We start from the raw sequence: 16,725 nt of genomic DNA on the forward strand, positions 1-16,725 counted from the left end.
CAAACAAGTTAAATCTAAATTAACTTGTGAGACGTAGACTGAAGAAACAGGTCTCCTGCATTTCCAGGTTCTGCAGTATAGTGAAGGGACCGACCCGTAGCAAGTGAGGAGCCAGTGAGCGTCGTTTGCCCGTCAACAGGACCTGACGTTTAGCGATCCGAGTTCTTGGACAAGGGGAGAGTCGGTTTGGTCAGCCGACCGGTAAAAGCGGTTGGTTACCGATTGGCCGGAGAGACAGATGACGGCAGAGATGAATACGGCGCCAGACTCCGGCAGGACCGGACGACAGCGAGCAAAGGAAACCCAGAGAACTCCCTTCTTGGTCTGCGACGTATAGTGCGTCACGTCACCATAAAAAGTTTGACAGATTGTGACCCTGTTCATTTGCCATATGGCAGATAATTGCACTAATTGCGTAAAAAAAAGTTGGGATTGTAAGCGATTATTTCCTGATCCACGTGAAACTAAAGTTCACACTATTCATATTATATGTTGCTGAATTTAAATTAGATGTGGAATCCTCCTCCCTGAATATTTGTTTTTTAGACATTTAATTAATATACATAACCCACATTTATATATAAGGGATAACCACGGGAACATACAAGATTGAATATAATGGTTGAATTAAGTAAGTGAATCACATCTTCAGAAGACATTTATGTTAAAATGCGTCGATGTTAAATAGTGGTCACCCCTCACGTGCAAATATTTTCTAGTTCAATGCTAAGTTCCCGTTACTATAGTCATCTCAGTAGAATATACAAAGCCAAAAATAACAGAAATAAATATATTCACTGGAACACAATACAATAGAAGTAACGTAAGGTTATGTTGCCAAAGGTGACATGTCGATAAATTTTGTAGGTCTGTCCAGATGGAAAATGGCTGAAATCTCTCTTTACTTTAAATATTTTAAATATTAAATGTTAATTGTAATAATAATATTTTAATATTTAATAAAATATTTTATTGTGATTAGACGGTTAAAATTAAACAATTATAATCATCACAATATGACGCAACATTATCATCTCTTTACTCCAGTTGAAATCTAAGTATAGCTCTACAAACTGACATAATTTTTAAGCACCTTTCTGAATTATTTGGAAAAAAAACTCCTTCTCTTTTATATCAAAAAGGGGGGATCAGTAACGTCTCCTATTTTGTTAAAACGTAGTTTTTGCCTTATCACATACAGCTCTAAAAAGGCAAAATCATGTATTTCTGAATATTCCAAGTCACGTTACTTTACGTTACGTTAATTTCTGTTAAATTACGTTTGTCGAGTGTTAGTAAGTGAGGACAATGAAGCTTGTCAAATACGTGGATCCCCGACCGGAGGTTCTTTCAACCTTCTTAGTCACTCAAATTATAGCTCTTTGTACGACCCTCACATCCAAGCATGAAAAGACTGGCATGGAGCTCCGTACAGAAACTCCAAAGGTGTTTCTTGCACAACATTACTTGGACGCGTTTCCACGCCATCTAGAAATTACCTTGTCAAGGGACAGATCGTCATTGGGGGTAATGGCATCATCATTTTCTCCCCCCCCTCCCCCCCCCCCGCGACTTGGGCATACGTCACGTAGATATTACGAAATACGACAAATTTAAATAAAAAAAAATTAAAGCACCAAACGGAATGAAGAAAATAAAAAGGTTTATGAAAATCCATCCAGCCATTATCCATATATTACACGCTCCCCGACGAACATCGACAGAGATCATATTGGATGTCGTTATCAAGGAAAGTGACGTCATTGAACCTCACGAGTTATGGAGTGAATTACGTGGGCCAGAATTCACGAGAACACTAAAGTTCGTAAGCCCTACTTTTTTTATGAATATCAACGCAGCGTACAATAACTAATTACTGTCTCTGCCTTTCCAGTGTCCGTCTATTTGTTTGTTATTTTAACGATAAATTATTTTAAAAAAACAATTTAATACAATTATAATTAAATTACAATTAAATCATCGATATATAAGAAGAAATGCAGTTAACGAAGTTTTATAATGACCCAGTCTATTTGAAACTGGTGATTTTGTTTGGTTTGGTGCGATTTAAAATCACCTGTGGCTGCTCTGTATAAGACGTTTTTACATTCAAACTGAATTCTACGTCTTGCTCTTTCCAGTGATGCATTAAATGTAACTGATTAAATTTTATATTCTTCTTGACAAAAATACTCACTCCTTTTTGCCATATTCTACCTACAGAACCTACGTCCTAAAGTATAATTTTCAAGATATCTGGTGTTTTGACAAGATTTTTAGTTAAACAGAAAATAGGGCGTGTATGTAATATTAATGGACGCAGATAACGCATCAATTTTGAAAGTCTTTTAAATTTTCTGATGGTATACAACAAAATTGTTATCCTAATCACATTCTGAATTTAGAACTTTCTTCTTTGCATTGATTCAGGGAATATAAATCATTTGTAAAACACTTGACTGACCTTCCTTTGCTGTCCCTCGTGTTCAGCTGACAATTCTGCACAAAGTCATCACAGAGAATGTTCATTCAGCGAACAGTTCACGCGCGCATTTTACAAGACACTTGATTCGAAATGCTCTACTGGGCGACCTCAGTTACATCCAACCGATCGCTTTCCTTACGAAACCATAACACGCTGCATCTGCCGGTAAACATTTGCACATTAAAACAATACGTAAATCGAATTTCGGTCAAGAAACTAGTTTTCTAAGTTTGTCGCAGTTTTCCTCAGTTTCAAAAACACATAACCAGTCTTTTTATAATTAAACGTACATTAACTTGCTCAACAACACCGAATATGGAGTTACAAGAAGCGTTCATGGCTTAAATTCAATTGATTCAGTTTAAAATCTCGAGAGAAAAAAGCTACAACCCTGAATTTGATTTTACACGGCTTTGCTCTGTCCCTGTATTAAAATTCCGGTTTGTATTAGCTACAATCAATTCGTCCATATCCATTACATTTCACTAATAACTACCACATCGTCCTTCCTCATTCGACGGTAAATAACACGAACTGTTAAGTCAGCGTCGTTAAACACACGAATAAATTTGACTGCCTCATATAATTCCAAGTTAAACAGTTTAGAGTAAAAGAAACTTATGAAGGAAAAAGTAAGTCACACCTCCAATCAACATCTTCAGTCCTCATGGAACCCAAGATGGCTGCTCCGTTAATCCATTAAGGTTAGCTCAGCGACAGAAGAAATATTAGCTTCATCACAGAAGTTCCGAATCTTATAATTTAATATGTGAGACTTGCGTACGTAATTAACGGACGGTGACAGGAGATTTAAACAAATTTTCCGATGCAAAATAAGTCGCTTTAATAGCGTACTAATTAAAACGTAGTATTGGACGCAAACAGATGTGAATGTGACTTATGATTCAAAGCTTATTTCTTCCGAAAACAATATTCAAAGTTCAACTGAAATTCAATTCGACACGTATCGTCACCTACAGCTGAAATGATAACAAATTAGTACCACAAACGCACCGCCATTCTCCATAAAAGCAACCGTCTTACAGCATTTATCGTCATCAGCGACTAACTGAACCGGAAATTCGCCTTCGATAATCGTAAACTACGTCACCCCAAGACAGAAGCGAAAGGCACGTTCTCCACCGGTTACACTTTCCACAGCGACCTACGTCATCTGCTGATTGATCAGTCAAGTTAAATCCTCTAGCAATTTTGTCTTCACTATACGATTTCTTGTCGAATCTTCTCGCCTTACGTCTTCCAGTAACTGACTGAACCATCTTCTTCCAGGCGGAATTCACGGAACGGAATTAATATGTAGCTCGTATGATTCAAAAGAGACGTACTTTCATTCCAGCAGTAAGGAAACAACATCATGTAATATCAAGAAATACTTCAATATTTGTGTAAGGGAGACACAGCGGATCCCGAAATCTCCTTCTCGCTTCAAAGGTAGAGCCTTGTGTGCGTACAAACAGCCGATGATACAGCGAATATTGTTTTCTGAAAAAGGTTTCTGCCCCTGGGATTAAATTTGTGAGTTTCTAGATTTCCTGCTTACGAGGTGCGATCGGAAAGTTTCCAGACTGCGCCTATAAAAACCCGTACACTTATCTCAGGTATTAAATTCATCCATCACCCTCGAAGTAGTTCCCCTGGGAGTGAACACAACGATCCCAGCGCCGCTGCCAAGCCTGGAAGCATCCCTGGAAATCTTTCTTTGTCAGCCTGTCAAGCACCATCTGCGATTCTGCCTGAATCTCTTCTATCGTCTCAAATCTCCTTCCCTTTAGCTGAATTTTCATCTTTGGGAAGAGGAAGAAGTCACACGGAGCTTAGAAAGGAAGTTGGGGTAGGTTCTTGCAAGATCTTTGAGCTCCTGACAAACGAGAAGTCAAGTCGATTCTGCTTCTGGTCCTCAGACAGGATGCGTCGCATGTGGAGTTCTTCCTTTAGAATCAGCTGACAGGTCCCATAGCCTATCCCAACAATGTCGCACAAGTCGTTGATGGTACGACGTCGATCTTCGTGAATGGCCTGCCGAATCTTCGTAACATTTTCGGGCGTTGTGCTCGAAGATGGTCGTCCAGAACGCTCGTCATCATCGACAGAGGTTCGGCCATTTTTAAAACGTGAATGCCACACAAAAGTTTGTGCACGACCCATTGCGGACTCTCCAAATGCTTGCTTTAGCATTTCATAGGTTTCCGTAACCGTTTTGGCGAGTCTTTGGCAAGAGATTCAGGCAGAATCGCAGATGGTGCTTGACAGGCTGACAAAGATAGATTTCCAGGGATGCTTCCAGGTTTGGCAGCGGCGCTGGGATCGTTGTGTTCACTCCCAGGGGAACTACTTCGAGGGTGATGGATGAATTTAATACCTGAGATAAGTGTACGGGTTTTTATACGCGCAGTCTTGAAACCTTCCGATCGCACCTAATATCTGTTTCCCGGAGTCATGTGTTCGCTCAGTTGTTCAATAAATTTCCTGCTTGTTTTCGAATCTTACGTACATTACCGTTATCACAAAAGCTCACCACTGGGTCATATTCTGAAGAAGTTAAGTACAGTCCGCAACCTTAGATCACCACTCATTAATCACATTATCATTCGTCTCTGTATAGTCTAAGTTACCGACAGCGTCGATGAACAAACCACAGGCAGATAAACAAATATATTATTACATAAAATATACATGATTAGGGACGTCACCTCAGTTTTAATACTGGGTCTGGGGGGGGGTATATATATGTATTACATTTAAGCCAAAACCGCTTTTGTGTCCGTACGAAGTGCAGGGCTGTAAGATTAGCTCATTATAAAGTTTACTTGGATCAGACCAAGGAGAGCAGAATTTCAAGTCTAAATACCGATTTGTCAAATGAACGTCCGTATATTCTCCAAGTCACCACTGGAACTGTTTTGCTTACAAACATTAACAAAACAAGTTACATTACAGATGCTGTCGTGGTGATCGATGATGATGATGATCGCTTAACGCCTTACAAACATACTGTCATTTGTCAGCACGAACAACGCCACCAGTGGCTGACGACGTATTACAACCACATCCTGCCTTGAAGATCAGGTGTGGACAGGAACGTCTCGCACAATAATTATTGGTCAGGTTCAATATTTTTACCTCAAATTCAAAAATTAATTTTTTTACACTTCATGAAGATCTATTAAAGTATATAGCAATACATTTTTTTAAAAAATTACGCAACTGACGACTATAAATTTAGTTAAATTTATCTCGCCCAAGGAAGCTGTAATTTTCAGAGCGTCGCCTGTATATTTCCTATATTAACTCTTGAGATTTTGCACACAAATATAACGTCTTTGATAACTGCATGCACTTCTTAAAGACGAGTACTTCCTAATCAGTGAGAGACAACAGAGATCAGACAGCACCAAACAGCCCAGGTGGGTCCTCCGAACATTTGCCATTTAATTTCAACACATCGAGTGTATAACTCTAAACATACTAACATATCTCCACGTGTTACGATATTAAACAATCAAGAACAACGCACAATGAAACTAACGCTTAATAATTTAAGCATAACACGCGTATATATTAACATAAAAATTATCCCTGTAAGGTCAGAAAAACCATTAACAGCGTTACTATGGTTACTATTATAAAATTTTACGCAAAAACAGATGAACACAATCATAAATATTCTGATATTAATACGATCATACGTGTTAACTTATGAATATATTTAAGTAAAGTAATGAAACGTCTTTTGTATTAGAGTAATAAAATATGTGAAGCTGTCACACTTACTTTGCACGGAGCTTGGAAGACGTCAGCCGGGGAGACATCTGGGGTTTCGCGAGGCAAGTCTCGTTGCATTATGCCTGCAAAAGAGAAGAGACACTCATTTTAATTACCAGACACAGGGACAACTCTGTCTTTCACTTCACTAAGATATATTTTCGAAAATTCCGTGATCAAGACTGCTTTCTTTAAGGCCATTAAATTTATATTCCCCCAAACTAATAATTTACAACAAATAAAATACAAAATAATTCATCAAATTAAAGAAAATTTAATTTTTGTAGAATTTTAGATTTTCACGGCGGTGAGTCTGAATAAGATTGTCTTCTGGATTGTATCGCCGTGTAGTGTGGTAGAAGGTTACCGACGTTTCAGAGGCCTTTGCTGATTCCATCATCAGGGCACTGATTTATTTTACCACAAAAACTATTGCAATGTAAAATATGGCGAAGATACACAATATGAATATGGCCTCAGTTACACCTAGTCAGTTTGCATTATGTTCTGAGTAGTGGTGACACTGAGAAAAGATAAACACATCCGGTCCATCCAAGAAACGACGAAAACCTGATCCGATTATAGTGGTCAGAGTCTGCGTAAGGCCATAAAATATGCGAAAGAATGACACACAACCCTTAATTAACCCTTAATTTAAATTATCACATACCTTTGTAGGTACTTGAAGTAGAAATACAAGTTCATAAAATTTGTTTCTCAAAGCAGCTATATCTAATCAGAGATGCTTACATCAATAAATGCAAGAATGTACTGTAAACCTCCATAAAATTGTTCTTATTAATCAATAAATCACTTTATACAAATTACGGTCTTCAGGGTTACGGCGTCAATAACTCTTAACAGGTGGTGACTAACGTTTCGGAAGAACCTGTCGCTTTCATATTCAGGATATTTTAATTTATCTCTGAAGATGGAGGAGTGAGGGTTCATGTCCAAGGGTACATTATGTGATAACCAAAAGACATCACAATACGTAAAATAACCTATGTGCAAACACATCTCATTTAATTTATACAAATCATAATAGTCATGTCATAATTATTCATTGACAAATTTCATTCCCAGATTTATAACACTGAAGCCGTCCAATATATTTTTTTCTCGAAACGATGTATGGTAACATCTTTGAAAAATATGTTATCTTTGTTTGGGTTATATTTTGTGGAACATAAAACAAAACACTGCTCATTTCCGTTTGTCACCGGCAGGTATATGAATTATGCTTCCATGCGCCGAGAAATTCTAGATTGAAATGACGAACAAGAAAATTGTTAAAATTCTTAAAATTTATACGGATGAAAGTAAAAATTCTGAATCAGTACATACAAAATATTTAAAATTGTGGGCACACTATTCATCGCATATAGGTCTGCTCATAACAGCTGGGATAATTTTGAAATAAAAATTTGCCAACAACGCTAACAGGAACGCTGAGATTTCCTGTACGGATTTCACAACCTGTCTTGATATTTAATAAAATTCGGAGTTTGAACTACGTCACTTCAACACTTCCGTAACTAGGAAACCTTATGTAACTTGAGATTTCCCAACCAACTTCTTGTGTACATTTCTTGTTTTCCCAAACTTTAAGCCACTCGCCTCAATCCTAATGATTTGATCGCATTAATAACATTTGGTGGCAAATCAGAAACTGTGGAATTGTTTCCTGTAAACATTCAACGCTCCCTCAGGCGAGCAAACATTTTCTGTTGTCATTTCCTTCTAAACGCCATTTCATAATTTTATAACGCAGTAAATTACATTCGTTAGTGAAATGTTTCCAGAATAAAAACCTTACACGTTTTTCTTATAATTTCCCAGTAAAATGTTTCTCATCAAATAGAGTTAGTGTTTATGCTGACAAGAAGAGCACCAGAGGAAAACCAGGCATTTCATCTGCGCAATTAAACTAGCAGTTTCTACTTGAGTAAACACACACACTTTTCACAAGAAACTTTTAGTTTTCAAGTGCGATATTAAATAGAAGTTGACAAGACACGCAATATCTGTCTGTCTGTATTTCAGGGCCAAGGAAACCATAAACAATTGAAATGGAGAGAGACGTATCAGTTTCTGGCCTACTGTCAATTTAATGTGAATGAATTTCAAATTAAAACACAGAAGTTTTATTATACGACATTAATAAATATTTACGAAAATTAAGAACAGATGTACCTAATTATATGCCCATGTTTGCTGAACAGACTCTCGGTCAAAATCATTACGATATTAAAGTAGGTAACAAATCCTTGGGAAATGAGACAAAGTTCAAATTGTAAGACTTGAGGTTCTCACAGCGGTGAGTATGAAGATTTCTGTCTTCTGGGTTGTTGCTCTGTGTAGCCTCCGTTATCAGGGCGATGAATCGCCCTGATGACGGAGGCAGTATGACCTCTGAAACGTTGGTTAACATCGACCAGACTACACAGAGCAACAACCCAGAAGACAGAAATCTTCATACTCTGATGACGGAGGCAGTATGACCTCTGAAACGTTGGTTAACATCGACCAGACTACACAGCGCAACAACCCAGAAGACAGAAATCTTCATACTCTGATGACGGAGGCAGTATGACCTCTGAAACGTTGGTTAATATCGACCAGACTACACAGCGCAACAACCCAGAAGACAGAAATCTTCATACTCTGATGACGGAGGCAGTATGACCTCTGAAACGTTGGTTAACATCGACCAGACTACACAGCGCAATAACCCAGAAGACAGAAATCTTCATACTCTGATGATAGAGGCAGTATGACCTCTGAAACGTTGGTTAACATCGACCAGACTACACAGCGCAACAACCCAGAAGACAGAAATCTTCATCGCCCTGATGACGGAGGCAGTATGACCTCTGAAACGTTGGTTAACATCGACCAGACTACACAGCGCAACAACCCAGAAGACGGATATCTTCATACTCTGATGACGGAGGCAGTATGACCTCTGAAACGTTGGTAAACATCGACCAGACTACACAGCGCAACAACCCAGAAGACAGAAATCTTCATCGCCCTGATGACGGAGGCAGTATGACCTCTGAAACGTTGGTTAATATCGACCAGACTACACAGCGCAACAACCCAGAAGACAGAAATCTTCATACTCTGATGACGGAGGCAGTATGACCTCTGAAACGCTGGTTAACATCGACCAGACTACACAGCGCAACAACCCAGAAGACAGAAATCTTCATCGCCCTGATGACGGAGGCAGTATGACCTCTGAAACGTTGGTTAACATCGACCAGACTACACAACGCAATAACCCAGAAAACGGAAATCTTCATACTCTGATGATGGAGGCAGTATGACCTCTGAAACGTTGGTTAGCATCGACCAGACTACACAACGCAATAACCCAGAAGACGGATATCTTCAAAGTTCAAATTCTCGGTAATAAAAGTTACAAACCAAAACAACTTTCACGACGAAAATTAGCAGATTTTAATTCGGTGAATGCTCGCTAGAGTTCATTTTCAGGACACTATTTATGCATAAACAGGGTGAATTAGAGTAAATGGAAAATTTATCGTACCACATAAGGAATTAATTTATAGTTCATACACGACGCCTGAATGCGTCTACGATATGAACAAAACGTATTTCGAACCCTATGAGAAACAAGACAGTTGAAGGATGACGAATAGAGAACAGGATAACATTAGGATAGATCTTGCGGAGATGCAAAGACTGTGATATGTAATGTATCAAAATGTCTCAGGACCGAGTCGTTTTGCTGGTTTTGGCATTACCGGTGGTTGAGCCTTGGGATTCTGATACCAGAGACGTAGTCATTTACGTACAAATAGTAGTGCAATGCGATGTCACACAGAATCATGTATCAGGATTGCTGGATTATTGCTGTCAGTACTATTTAATGATCTTACGCATATCCAGAGATACGCATCACATAATATCTCTGTAACATGAACAAACTTCTGTAAGTAAAACAGTAGTTTGCTCTCACGAGTTTCCAAGTGAGCATAGCGTGTAATATAAATCGACTCTGTCATATTGCTTTGCATAGTTGCTTATGAATCCATACACTTAACAGGTAAGAGAGAACTGCACTAATTAGTGTGAAGATAAGAGTAGAAATAGGCAACTCTCTGTATTACTCAATACAAAAACATTTCGCATTTCAATAATAATCAAAGAGGAAAAAGGAGATGTACTGATTATACAAACAATTTTAGGAACACTTCGATATTAAACTACAAACTACAAAGAACAGAGTCTTTCTTGAGAAGGTAATAATTGCTAGACTATTCAAGAAATTTCTCGTGTTTCATGGGACTCCAAGATTTATTACCCCGAACACAAGGGCACAAAAGTGGATTAATTAAATTCAAATATAAATTTCAACTATTAAAAGATTGTGTTCAAATTTTCTGTCACTGTTTTCAAGTACTCGTATAAAGTAAAGCATCACAAGTGTTTAACGAGATATCTCGTGCGTAGGATGGATAAGGTTAAATTAATATCATTTAATCTTGATATTTTAAAACCAGAAAATATTTACAGTAAAATAATATATTAAGTTACAACTTTGTTTTGAAGGTAAAGTATTAACTTCAGTTTAACTATTCTTTTTTTGTCCTAACTGATAATGAACATGTTCACTTTCGAACGACGAGATTTACGAAGATCAAATCTGTAATTAACACTATACAATTTATACAGAAACAAAAGTGATAAAGCGGTTTTTTTAAAACAAAGAATCAGATAATATAAATGTTTTCAAGATTAATAACAATAAGCCAGAAGCTTAACCGAGGAGACGTGAAATCAAATACTTTAGATTATTATAAACGCCTGCACATATAATTCCGATTTGGAAACGGAACACACATCTGTCATGATAAAAAGTGACTTGTAACACCTCAGAATTTTATTAATTTAACAGCTGAAGCATTTGAACGATCTAAGTTTTAAAATCGTTTAATTCATCGAAACATATGTCGATGAAATTGAAAAACTCTTGTCGGAGAGACAGAAAAATTCTTAAGAACTTATGGGTAGATACAAGACATATTATGGGCCAATAAATGAACATCAACATACGCACAGAATCCTCAATATATCGTCTTTCAGAACATACCAACACACTGCACATTTAATAAAATAATAGCTACACAATCAGCGTTGCCACGGACGGACTGAGTACATCGGGCGGGCGTGGAGGGTTAGGAGACGGGGAATAGATTATTTCACATCAAAAAGTGTTCTGTAAGAGCTGTAAGAATTTGCAGAATGCAGAAATCCTTCAAAGGTCGAAGTACTTGTGAGTTGACGTGAAGAGTAGGGAGAGAGGAGGTCTATTGCATTAGCAATCAGCTGCAGTCGATTCTCCTTTATGCATAATCGAATTACTGAAAGTTCGCACCAAGTCATCATTCGTTTACAACCTTCGAGTTATGACGACGTCTTCGTGTGGTCTGAGTCCAATATGAAGTCTCGCTCTCTGCAGACTTCGTTACCAGCTGATAGCTTTCTCCTCAGCATCAGCTCTGATTCCGCCGCCAATTTGAGACGATCCCGAGAACTGTCACGGTTTCTTCATTCTCTCCTTTCTTTGTTCGATTCCTTGCAAAATATAAAAGCTCCATCCAGTCTCTTTATGTTGGCAGCCACTATCTCTCACGAGAATTAATTTTAAAATTAAAAAACAAACTTTTATTCATCCCACCCCCCACCCCCGCACAACACCGCGCACTCCAATTTGGCTTCAGTCTGCTGTTATCACTGTAAATAAAACTGAATATGCAGAGAGTTTCTATGGAAACAGTTACACTCAAATTACGTATTGTAATTGTAGATATAAAATAACAGTTTATTATTAATCACTAAACATTAATTCATAAGATATACAATTACACTGTTTTTTTCAATATATATTAAATCTTGTCCGTCTAATCACAATAAATTCTTATTAAATATTAAAATATTACAATAATTAACATTTAAAATATTTAAAATATCAAATGATGTTCTTTATCGAAATATTCGATTTACATTAGACCATCATTTTTCACGACATGTTTCAGTTCCTAAAAGAACTATCTTCAGGTAATAATTATTGGTTCGAATATGTTGTCTGAGGGCGAGTTGTAATACTAACCTTTTAAAGACAACTGGTAACTATATTTACCATCTGCTTTAACGTTCGATAATATTAAATTTTTTCCTCGTTGTATTCATGGATTTCTCTTGATCCGTGGATTAAACAGCGATTTATTTCCTTAAACCGGGAACGCGCTCTTTTACCTTTGAGATTGAAACCAAGTTCTTACTTGTACGATTTCATGTTTAGGAATGGCTGACAGCGAACATTAATCTCCAAGGTCTAGTCTTGAAAAGGTCAGTTACATAAAACTTAAAGATATTTTTTACCTGCATGAAAAAGGAGTGTTCACTAACGTGTTAACAAAATTCCCCGCCATTTGGCTACCCAGATCTACCGAAACCCGGTCCAAAACTTTGTACAAAATTACTCTAAAATCCATTTTAATATTATCCTCCAACAGTACCAATATTTCACGATGTATACAATCCCATGAGGCTTTGCGACTACATTTCTGTATGCACCTTTTAACCTTTGCTTACTGCGTGTTCAGATCGAGCCACGCACAATACCTCCCAGTTTCTTCGCCGAAAGTATTTGAAAACGAAGAAATGTGGGCGATATTCAACGCTCAGCAACGCACCCCTGTGCTCCCATCCTGAATTAAAGAGCGTTACATCCCCTCAAACACATCCTACAGATAAGCCATCTGCATTCATATGACGTTCAGAGCTCATCGGAGCCACGGGCCCGAAGCCAGGCAGGGAAAATGGCTGCCAGCCTCACCCAAGGCGTTCCAAGTCACTTCTGGAAGAAAGCCTTACGTCACGACCTCACAGCTACGTCACATCCCATTCGACACTAGGTAACACATCAAACTGATACAGCCTCGTGAAACAATAACGAAGCCACGCACCACTATTATAACACGCCACTTCTGAAAACTCTTCATTTAAGTTGGTATTTTTGTCGACAGCCTTCCTAACACATTTTCTAATCTCGTACGTTAACACAACTCCTCTTTAAGAAAGCCAAGTCTCCACAGTTAAAACATGAAGCTGATTAGAGCCACAGACCTTAACTAACACACACACACATTCTGTCTCAATCTTCGGAGCTGTGTACGGAGACAGCGTGTCCCTCCGAAACGTCTGTATCTACCCACGAGTTCACACGAAGTCACAACCTCGGCGCCGTCCAATTTATTACGCAGGGAAACAGCGAACTGTATTTTAGGGCAGATTCACGTGGAGAAGGATCAGAGACGTCGTTAAACACGACGTAGCGACCTGACAGGTGAATCAGCCGACGTGTATCCAGGCAGCTCTGACCGGAATACAAAGCGGACATGCAAACAGAATAAATTCAAATTCCGGAATGTAAATTACTGGACCGAGCGAATTAGGATTTGAAATCCTTTGCAAAACACTCCGTGAGCCAGGGGTTGCCAAAACTGCGTGACGGAGAACAGAAATGGCATTTACGGCAGGCAACAAACTACAGCTTAACCTTGTCTCTGCGTCACTATTCAGACAAAAGTGTGAACAGAATCGACGAAATGTGAAAAACCATGACGACAGAATGACTGAAGGCAGACTTTAAAACACTAGACAGTGTGATAGGCTGGTTTGCAAATGTTTAAGAATTAAAGAATGTTAAATGTTTTAGTGAAGTATTTTTGAGCGTAGGATGAACTGTGAATATTCTTTTGATATTGCAGCGAGTAAGAATCCAGCAAAGTAATTATAGTTCGTGAAGAACGAGACACAACTAATATAAAAGAAAAACATTTACATGAAATATATGGACAGAGAATTCAGATACACGAAAATACAATTTAAGTGACAGTTTGGAAAGCAAAGTGAGATGAACGCTGGGGAAAAAATACGATCGCAGAACAAATGAATAGCAACGGAAAAAACAATTTGAAGTTGCAGCTCCCATTCTAATCGCCTCTTTTCTCCTTCCACCCCCCCACCCACCTCCCACCCCCCACCCCCACTTATCTTCCTTCGTGGAAAAGGAAAGAAAGGTATTTGTTAAAAAAACGCACGACTGGAACGGAAGTCTCTGATGATGCCATTAGTATTCAGTTTAGCGTAGGTTGGCAAGATTGGGTAGCGGAAGTTACTGGCGAGGTCTAAGCAGAATTTGGGATAAAGGTCGAAGCGTGCGAACTGGCATGTCTCGCTGACCTGCCGTCTGACCCGCACGAGACAAGATTTCTCTCCACGACATCAGTCAGCACTCAGACGCCTCTGCCTGTCCCCAGGCGTCCCGTTCAGGACGACGACTAAGGTGATTACAAGCAGAACGGTTTCTTGAAAGCGTATGGTGACGTGGAGGAAAGCTCCTCTGACACAAACACCCCCCAGGCAAATTTTACAAAGTGGAGGGAATGACTTATTTAATCGATCTAAATAATAATTTACGAAACATTCTACTGTGAAAGAGTGGATAGCGATTTAAAACACACATTTTAATGACGTTCTTCTGGGTTGTAACGCCGTGTGGACTTGGAAGACCTGAAGACGGGAACAGTATTTTTCTTCGAAACGTTTGTCCCTGCCTGTAAGTTAACACGGCGTTATAAGCCAGAAGACAGACATCTCATCGTCACAGCTACGAGGATGTCAAATATCACGTAGGTTACAAATATGGCAAATGCGATATTAGAGCTTCATATTACCTGCGGAAACCTTAATGCTAACTCAGCGAAGAACGTGGTGGAAAACTGACGCATAGGACAATGTTTGTGGAGCGTTTGTTTTCTGATCGAATCGGAGAGAAATTTTGTATGCGGACACGTGTTATTTTGAGGTTCTCAAGGGCAGTGAAGATGGCATTGCTATTGTGGGCTGTGACATCGTTTTTAAACACGAATGTTTCAAATAAATATTATGTCTACCTTCAGGGTTGATAAATGAAGACGAAGACAGTATGTTTCTTCAAAACGCTCGTATTTATCTGGTACTACGTGCGGTGCACAATCGATAAGAACATAAATTTTATTTTCTATTAACAACGCTGGGTAGATCGATAAACACTATCGACCTCGGATGCCCTGAGAGGGAAAGGAACGAGAAGTTTTACATCTTCTGCAGATTGTGGATGTACTGGACGGGACATTTCCATGTTTCTTATTGGGTGTGGCCACTGGACACTGAACACAGGTTACAAGCCTGACTTCTGTGGGGTCAATGACCTTTGAGTGGGGAGACTGTTTGGCCCCCGATTGACTACCCGACGAATTTTCGAGACAATTTCGGAGTAAAGAAAATCACGAATTTCTTTCATGTAGAGTGGACGTTATTACTGCCAGATTTTAACTAAAACTGGATAGTGTCAATTATTTTTAGTGAACCCCCAAAACATTAGTTTTCATTAAAATCCCCACAGCGTTTCTACAGCTGGACGAACCAACAAATGACACAGAGGCGTTCTATGCAGCTCCATTGCTAAAATAAGAAATTGTTGACAACAAAACGTCACTACAACGAAAATCTAGAAAACCCAGTAAATGCTTCTCCATGTGTTTTGTAAAATACTCGCCGTTTCAAAAACATTTCACCCGAAGTTTATATTGAGATTGTATTTTATTTCAATATCGCTCTTTGATCAGCTTTCGAAAACATCGATATCATTCGATATGACGCGTTTTTTTTAATGGTAAAAGTACATTAACACAAACCACGGATTTGTAGTTTCAACAAAGCGATAACTGAAGAATATATTTCCATTTACATTAAAAGTTGCAGAAGTAGAAATGTTTTGACTCTGTCAACGAGATATCTCGTTCCTAACATTGAAAATGTTTCATTATAGCGTCCGATTAAGGGCATTCCTCAGTACGTCAATAAACCTTCGGAAACATCGTATAAGAAGAGAATTTCTTGCTTACCTCAATAAATATCAGTTGTTAAAAAGTTAAACTGAGCGGTGTGTTTGTCGCATTTACAGACAAGTTTTACAAAATACACAAGAGATAAACTTTATACATGTGACTGAATTACATCCACAAATATTTTCACGGGACTGTTTAAACATTACATGATTTAAACATGAGTTAATTTAGCCAAATGATGATTACTTGAACAGTTTTCACCACCGTCCGTATGGCTCTCATTACATTGCATATTTAATCCTTACTAAAATAACGCTTTTACTAACAAACTGATTCAACATTTACACAAATGAGTACACAACTATCAAACGCGTGGTTTATTAAAAAACAAATAATTCAATACAACTAAAATAATTGAAGAAAAAATTATGAATTATTTGTTCCCGCCGTTATTTTCCATCCATGAAAATAATAGGTCCTCTTACTCCTAACCTGAGTTGGGTTGTAATTATCCCTTCTATCGGG

The 16,725-nt window shown here is 38.4% G+C and overlaps 1 protein-coding gene across 2 annotated transcripts in view; it reads right to left on the reverse strand.

Annotated features, from left to right (window-relative positions):
* The window catches only part of LOC110826550 (limbic system-associated membrane protein), a 580,384-nt gene that overhangs the window by 348,614 nt on the left and 215,045 nt on the right, over window positions 1-16,725 (reverse strand). For both annotated transcript variants that reach the window (XM_087349748.1, XM_087349749.1), the window contains one exon: window positions 6,278-6,351. In XM_087349748.1, coding sequence (XP_087205874.1) covers window positions 6,278-6,346 — 69 coding nt within the window. In that variant the 5' untranslated portion in view covers window positions 6,347-6,351. The remainder of the gene's footprint in view (window positions 1-6,277; window positions 6,352-16,725) is intronic.

This window comes from Zootermopsis nevadensis, unplaced genomic scaffold, assembly GCF_977971745.1.
Source record: "Zootermopsis nevadensis isolate Lab colony 2312 unplaced genomic scaffold, Znev_1.0 Znev_ptg000016l, whole genome shotgun sequence".
Classification (NCBI taxonomy): domain Eukaryota; kingdom Metazoa; phylum Arthropoda; class Insecta; order Blattodea; family Termopsidae; genus Zootermopsis; species Zootermopsis nevadensis.